The 8637-nt window shown below is 43.1% G+C and overlaps 1 protein-coding gene across 1 annotated transcript in view; it reads right to left on the minus strand.

Annotated features, from left to right (window-relative positions):
* Nucleotides 1-8637, minus strand: part of col14a1b (collagen, type XIV, alpha 1b) — a 137018-nt gene that overhangs the window by 63100 nt on the left and 65281 nt on the right. The window contains exons 12-14 of the mRNA XM_013915650.1: nt 7431-7557; nt 4548-4693; nt 406-535 (exon numbers count right to left, since the gene is read on the minus strand). Of these exons, the coding sequence (XP_013771104.1) occupies nt 406-535; nt 4548-4693; nt 7431-7557 (403 nt within the window). The remainder of the gene's footprint in view (nt 1-405; nt 536-4547; nt 4694-7430; nt 7558-8637) is intronic.

Raw genomic sequence — 8637 nt, forward strand, 5'->3', positions numbered from 1 at the left:
GTGTTATTAGCAAATCCTAGAAAACTTGTTTGATTATTATTATGAATGTTAATCATCTAAATAACATTAACAGAAAATACAACAACTTTATTACACCAATCGGCCACATAATAATCCATGTTCAGGTATCAGATAATTCCATTAAAAAGCTACTAATGGCACCAAAAACACAAATAGTGGCCATGAGGACCAGCGCCTGTTAGCTAAGGTGGCACCGAGCAGAGAGCCGGGCTGGGCCTGTGGCTCGAGTGATGCTCAAGTTTAAGCCTTAAACAGATACTTGAGACTTGAGACATGAGAATCTTTGGCGAACTGAAGATTTTGGCTTCATTCTTCATGTATTGGCTGCTAACAACAGATCAAAGAAATATTTGATGATGGGAGTGTTTTGCATGTTAGACTTACATGTGGTCTGCTGGCTGGTCATGGGGTCACTGGCTTCCTCTCCGTACATGGCGTAAACTGTCACTGTGTACTCAGTAGCTGGAGTCAATCCTTCCAGCTCCACCTCAGTCACCGAGTCATCCACCTTCACCTGCGCACACACAGCAGGTATGTGGATTTAGCGAAGACGCAGAGACTTTCTAGTAGATCCTTTAAATCTCTGTCTTGTCAGTGGATTTCATGCAGTCGTTTATCCACCCTGTTACTCATCTCTCTGCACGTCTACTCTTCTATCATCAGCAGTCTCGTCCAGGCAAGCAGAGAATTAAAGTGTGATTGCATGAGATGATTTCTGAATATGGAGATCTTCCTTTTACATTAAGCAGGAGGGGCCAATCAGGCTCTTGCAGTATGTCCCACATCTACAGAGCTGAAACTCAGAACAAAGGAAGATGATGAAACTCCGTTTGCAGGACCGCAGTGGTCGATTTTAAAATGTGAGAAAAACATCGGCTGTTTTCTGCTTTGCAGCTGGAGCTTGTCTGCGTAGCTGAAACAGACCTTTCTGTCCCCACAGAGCCCGATTTGTTTCATCTCAATCGCCAACACAGAACTCAACCAGTCTGCAGCTGCTTGCACAGCGCGCACACAAATATTCAACTTCACCATCGCTTATTCTGCCAAACATACACTGGATGCAGACATAATACAACAAATGGCTTTTGTTGTTTCCTTAGAGAACTACAACGTACAACAGGAACAATCAGCCAGAAGGTTCAACGTGATCAATAACTACTGTTAATACTTTCACAGGTTTTTTTTACTTCTTACCTCATTTTAGAATATTTCCACCTTATCTTTGGCCTAAGATGTAACAGCTAAATAACTAAAGGCTTTATCTCTTTTTATCCTGAGACAATTTTCTGAATAGACTCTAACCGCCGAGCTTTGGGACGCCCCTGCCTTTCTCACACTGAAGTAGGAATTTCAATCAGAATCAGAGCTGCTGCAATCGGATAGGATGGCTTAAAGAGGACCAACTCTGCTTGTTTCTCACTTCATATTTTTATTCTTGGATTCTATCAAAGCGACTCTGCATCCTTAAAAAATCCTTATTCCTTTACAAAGACTTGGTGCAGCGATTTTAGATCCTCTTCTTTGAAGACCAACTAATGTAGAGTGAAGCCAGAGCTGCTGCATGTCCACATCTTACCACTTCAAATTCTGTCTCGGTTTGATATGAGCGTCTACCATCATTACAGGAGGGGTATTAAAGCATGTTTTGTGTTTTTAGTAGAATGTGACCTATTTAATCTGCTGACTTTTTTCATTTTGTCTGTTTTCTGCGATAAACACCGTAAAAGACTTCAGGTCATACATTTTCTAAGTAGCTTGGCACACAGGAGGAATTTCTTAACCCTGTTTCTTGTCTGTGCAGAGGAAGGAAATACAGTTTCCTTTTCTGAAGCGCACATGACCTACATAACCATCAACAATCAAAATGGATCTACGTGGAATTTTACTTAAATAAAGGTCACTGCCCCTTTGCTCCTATTGAAAGAACATTATTCTCTATCACCGCCTTTAAACATCATCTCGTCCCTTTGCTTTCATTTACCCAGCAGAGTCCAACCCTTCTTAGAACCACAGTTATATTTGTGGAGTTTCCTCCGTTCCTGACTCAAAGCAGGTGGAGTCTGCATTGGTGTCGACTCTGAGTTGGCTTCATCACTCACCTCCAGTTAAAGCTAGTAGGTTTGGAGCGGTGCTTGATGTGGGTGTAGGGTTGGACCCGGGCCGATGTACATGAGCTGAAGCATTTCTTGCTCGACAAGAAGGCCCCTTTGTTACGTGCACCACATTCGTGTTACTGCTGTGTTTGTTTGGCGTGGACACATTAAGCAGCTTCGGGGACCGTTGGAGTCACATCCTGCTGTAAGATCTACCTCTTGTTCACATTTGTGCTCGTCCTTTCTCTCCCTCGGGTTCAGTCTGTGCAGACCTACACTGGGTCCCTGTTTGAATGAAAGCACTTTTCCAGTCAAACTGGGCTGGATTTGAGGCTGGCTTTGGCCCAGACAAGTCCCCGCATGGCCCATAAGTGGAAGCCACACGAGGACCAGCCAGCCAAGCCTGGGCTCTGACGGAGTGCCTCAGAGCCAGGCTTATCCTCACCGCTGGAAAGCATCCATCCTGATTCCAAATTCCTTCCTAAATTGTTTTTATTGCTTTCTGCCTGGAGGCGAATGTGACGGTAGGCATAATGAGGTCTAATGGGAGAAGGAGGGATAAGGACGGCTGACTGTGCCCTTCATACCTCTCCTCCTCTCCTTTGAATGTCTCGTCTTCCTTAACTGCTGAATTTACCTGCAAAAGATCCCCATGTTCCAGTCTGTCCTGCTGTTTGCTTTTAATGTCTTCTTTCCAATCAACTGTATGCGTGCCTGTTTCACTTTGAAGTGTTATTCAGTCTTTAAGGTGTAATTGATGCTTTGGTTGTGTTTTGTCCTCTAATTGGTCACAGTTTTTAAAGATATATTACTGTGACTCAGAGGGTGGCTGCACTTTTTTGACTCCTGCATGGTGGGGACACTGAAAGGTGGCTCAGGATCAGCCGTGCTGTTTATTAGAGTGAATTAAAGACTCTCTCCTGCCACCGCTTTCTCTAATATTATCTGATATTTCTGGTACGTGTTTCCTTCCATCCCCCTTCCTTTGTTTCCTTCCTGAGACTCATAGTACAAAGTAGTCAAACATACAGAATATGAAGAAAAATAACAGAAACGGCACATGAAAGCAGACGTTTACTTTGAAGCAACTCAATTATAATTACAAAGACATCTAAGAAGGTCAACTTTATTCAGCTGAATGCAAATTAGCAGTCTGTCAGCTCCGACAGTCACCGTCTTTAATAGACTATTTCAAAGCAAATTTAGGTGGAATTCCTGCGAACGCCGAAGACAAAAATACCAAACGAGAAGCAAAACCACAGACAAAAGTCAACAGGCGCAGAAAGTCTTTGTTATGCAAATGTCCAACGATATCCTGTGATTTTTCTCCAAAGTCAAAAAGTCAAATTGTGAGATCCTGAGCTGCTGATTACATTCAGTCCAAAGTTTCTTCCGCTCAAACCTGCAGGTATTTGAAGTTATAGTTCAAGTTTTTCTATTCATGTTCACTCTAACAAAAGACTGTTCATCACACCAGAAACCTGAATGCTGGCTTATTGGTTATATCAAACCATATGACATCCATGTTAACTCTAACAGTGTTGGAGTTAACAATATGAAAAGTGCACATCCAGAATTCTGCTTCTATAAAGTATACGATGTGCAGTCATACAGTACGGTTACTCTGTTTGACTAAAAATGCCTGAAGTAAAGTTGGTTGAACCTCCTCCAGGGTCGCCGCCTGCACCACAGGACCACTTCCTGTCTGGCTGGACGTCTTAGACTTCAAACTTCGACAAAGAGCAAATATCAACTCTTCCATCACTGCTGCCTCTCATGTTGAAATACTCTGCTGATGAGAGCTGGGTCTATACGTCAGTGACCAGAGAGCAGCCTTCATTGGATGATGTGTCCAAGCCTGAGAGCGGCGCATCAGGTGAGCACAATGACCTGGAGCAGCGGAGTCGTTTGGTTTTTTCCATCATCAGTCTCAACATCAAGAATTCAGCTCATGTTTTTCCGATAAACAATGCTGAGTTGTAAGATGTTAAATATTCACACTGGCACATATTAAAAACCACATTTTTCAGCCACACTAACACAGTCTTTGCTTACCACTCAGATTGATTACAGCCTGATTAAAGTCTCTTTGTCAACATTTTGGCGTCTCGTTTTTTGAAATATGGACTAATTGATGAGGGCAACTGGACTTCATCAATTAATAAACACAAGGCAGCACAGGAGTTCAGTTACTTTCACAAAGTTTTGAACACTATATTTGAATGGCTTTTAAAATGACATAAAGTAGGAGATATTTTACTTGGATCAGAGTTTAAAGTAGGCCTGTGAGGAACGTTGTATGATGTAAAGAAATCTGAGGAAACATTGTTTTGGAAAAGAAGCTGGCGCCCAGCAGAGAGCACCCTGCTCTGCATCATACAGCTCATTCTTTGCCTCACATTTACTCTCGTTGCACACGAGCACACTCCTCACCTCCTTCTCATCTGAAGCGTCCTCTTCAGTCAGCGGGGCGTACAGGATCATGTACCCAGAAGCCCCAGCGACGGCCTTCCAGCGGACCCGCATAGTGCTGTGAGTAATATCAAACAACTCCAGGCTGTTCACCGTGGGCAGGGCCACTGTCGGACACAAGCACAGGGTTTGGATGACGGCGTTTCTTCCTTTGACACATTTACTTTTAAACAATAAGTGTAGCTGATTAAATCTTACCTAAAACAGTGATCTGGCACTTTTACACTAACCTTCGACTGTTTTGGGCCAGACAAGTCCTGAAAATTCACATTTCATAGAAAACTCGCCCTTTTCTAAAGTCTAAGGAATTCGTTATCCTACGGCTCTCCGGCAGCAACAGAAGTAAATTAGGTCTTGTAAGTTCATGCATGATTAAACAGAAATCCAAATCTTCTTTGATGTATTTTAAACAGTAATGCACAATGTCAGGGTTGTTAAAAACAGCAGTTATTCAGGGGTCATTGTCCTGCACGGCAATGAGCCAAACGAGCTTTAACTAGAAAAGAGACTAATGAGATTTACAACCAGGTCCTGAAGCTTTGGGCCGACGGTCGACGTGGTGTAGTTTTGCCTCTGCAAACCACCACAGTGTATTTTAAGTCAAGCAGTTGATGTGATTGAAATGGAGGTCTGGTTTCATGAAATCGAATATATTTCAAAGTCGGACAGCACGACTAAAGTCCTCACTTATTGCTTTGATAAATGTTCCACTTTTGTACCACACTCTGCTCAAACCCCCAAATCAATTAGTACCTAGCATCATGTTTAATTTGCTGCCTTAACCAGACAGTGCAGCAGGGCAGAAGTGGCAGCTTGCAGCAAACAGCCACAGCACATTAACTTTGCTACAAGGTCAACTTGTGACTTTGCATTCATCCTCGACCAACAGGGAGGAATCTCCTGTCATTCGTCAGCGAACGCCAGGTCGAGAAGGTCAGAGAATCCAGCCAGGCTCTGGCTCGGGGTACACATGTCAGCACGAGGCCTCAGGCAATACCACCAGAATTAGAGCTCGCCACAGGCATCCTGTCAGAGGAGGATCGGGCCACGAATAAATAATGAAACACCTGTGTAGCTTTTATGGCCCAAATTCACTGTTTTCCTTTGTAGTACAACACATGTCTGCTGCTCTATCACTGCTATTACGGATGCTGCAACTCAACAGTCATAAATTGGCTTCATTGGAATTGAGTGAAAGGACCAAAGGTGTGTTGTTCATCTCGGTCCTGTCAGTTTCTTCAAAGCAAAATTAAAGCAATAAATAAATGATTAAAAGCTCTGCAGGTTAACACTGAGTCTTTCTCTTCAGTGTGAGCAAGAACACATTTCTACTGCACAGAAGCAGAAATGGTTTGATGCAGAGAATTAACAGCACAATGAAAGATCCCAGGGGAAGACTGCCTTGGAGGTTTAAGACTGAGAGCGATAGTGAATAATAGAAGAGGTGCATGCTGGGAAAAATGAAGAGTTCAGATCCCTCATTTGGGACTTAATTCTTAAATGAGGCTCAAATGGACATTGTTCATTTGCCTCTGCGACATGTAGGTAAATCTTCATCGTGTGGTTTTCACAGTTCTTCAAACGGCCGCTTGAGACTCAATCCAAAAGTGAATCAACCGCTACCAAGCCAAGTTACAACAGAAATATGAAAAATTAATTCATTAATTAAAAATGTATTAATGAATTCATCTCGTCCCTGACCTGTGTTTGTGCTGGCGATGCCTTTTGGAGCTCTTTGAACAATTTGAAGTAGTCACGGTCACCAAACGTTCACCTGAATGTGAAACACCCTCAACCACTGGCGATGGCTCAGGCCTCTTAGTGGGAGGGAACCCGTCTGACTCAAAGGAACTGCAGTCGCTCTCAGACACATTCACCGGTTTTTGCAGGTAATCACATCTCGATCATAGATGCAAATAAACTGCTGACACATTACAGTCAGTCTCAGTCTGTAACGATGAGCTATGAGCGCAACTTAGCCACAAGATGTCACGTTGCAACTCAAGACTCGACTCAGCTGATTGCCAACTGGCTGCATTCTGCTTACACATCTTCATAAAAGCACGGCTGCCGAGTCCCTGCATCACTAAACTGTGTAACTGTTTGTAGACGAAATTCTGAATCCATCCATTCTCTTCTGCTTATCCTTCTCAGGGTCGCGGGGGGCGCTGGAGCCTATCCCAGCTGTCATAGGGTGAGAGGCGGGGTACACCCTGGACAGGTCGCCAGTCTGTCGCAGGGCCAACACACAGGGACAGACAACCATTCGCACTCACATTCACTCCTAATGGCAATTTGGATTATCCAATTAACCTATCCCCACAAGCTGCATGTCGTTGGACAGTGGGAGGAAGCCACGCAAACACGGGGAGAACATGCAAACTCCACACAGAAAGACCCGGCCTGATGGTGGAACTGAACTCAGGACCTTCTTGCTGTGGGGCAACAGTGCTAACCACAGATTGTTTCAAATCTGTGAGGTTCTGACAAAACTTTGTATAAAGAGTTAGTGTGGCTTTCTGTGTATGTAGGTAGTAACAGGTTTGTAATTTCACAAACATACTGCATTCATTTCCACTCTGAACTAATGCATGAAAAAACTGACTATGACTGGTCGCAGACCTGGTCCCCAACTCAAAGGCAACAGGACTGCAAGGTGACTGCACCAGGTTTGCTAGCATTAGCAGAGAAGTCACTGTTAGCTTCAACATGTCTCAATGAAGACGCCAATATTGTTGCAATTGAGGCTTCAAAATGGGCCTTACAGACCATCAGATGCTGCATGGTGCTTACTACCATGTTTCCTGCTTCCATCTGTTTGAATGCGTAAACATATAAACTTACATGTAGTAGCACTTCCTCTCAGGGCTTCACTTGCGGCGCTGCGATAGACGGCAAAAACAGCCACCTGGTACTCTGTCAGAGAGTTCAGATAGCTCAGCTCCACGCTGTTCTGTGTCCCCTGGACCACCTAAAAACAGATCCCAGTGGGTCACAGCCTGGATATCACAGCAGTGTTATCAAGTGCAGTAAGTGTACAATGCTGGAATGAGATAAGCCAGTCAGTCAGACACACTAAACAAGTACGTTTGCTTGTGATGCTCATTCATTTCTGCTGTGCTCTCAGGGACATAACTGTCTGATACAGCTGGGATTAAAATAATCTTAATTTGCTCTAAATTAGAGCTCTTCATGTCTTTGTAATAGACAGCAGAACTTTATTTGTCAAAAAGCATTAAAATACAGAAAAAAATCTTCTGTTTATTAAGCGAGTGCATATCACAAGGTTGAAAAAAGCACCACATGTTGCTGCAGGCATTCAGCTCTCTCCAAAGAGATTTAAATTGAGTGTAACTAGATCAGATTAGCTTTGATGAAACCTCAGTTTTCCTTGTGGGGAAACTGGGCCGTTCCAGCTGCAAGTTGTAATAAACATCAAAGAGAAATGGGATAAAAATAAGAAGGAACTGCAGGAGCATAAATATAAACGTGGAAAATTACAGCACTGCATGTCTGTGTGGTGATATAGGTATGGAAACAAAGTTTGAATGTATTATCCGGACATTTCCGCACATGGGAAAACACCTACGTCACAGAATAAGTCAGTGGATGTCTGTAGTTAGGCACACTGATTAAAAAGACACATCAGTGCTCCAGTTTTTCACATCTTCCACAGCTAATGGCTAATAATGAAAATAACAGAATATAGTTTACCACAGCATACGAGAGTTTTATTATTCCCTTACTGCAAATCCTGCATAATTGTTGGCATTTATCATGCAGATCACTCTGAGAAATTACTTAACTTCTGGAAGTGACCCTTAAAAGGATTAGCCGAGCAGCTTTAATTAAAATGCTGCCACTACATCACAGACAGTTTGTATTTTATTTGCTCTGTGGAGGCGAATCAGGACCAAAGTTCCACTAATTAAGGGGACAAAAGAAAAGCGCTCCCTTCAGTCAGTTATAAGAAGCCAGAAAGCCAGATGAGCCGCCTAACAATCACACAGTAGTTTAGACTTTATTGCACAATTACAATAAAAGCAGGGCC

The sequence above is a fragment of the Pundamilia nyererei genome, unplaced genomic scaffold, assembly GCF_000239375.1.
Source record: "Pundamilia nyererei isolate P.nyererei 1_Seehausen unplaced genomic scaffold, PunNye1.0 scaffold00340, whole genome shotgun sequence".
In the NCBI taxonomy this organism is placed as follows: domain Eukaryota; kingdom Metazoa; phylum Chordata; class Actinopteri; order Cichliformes; family Cichlidae; genus Pundamilia; species Pundamilia nyererei.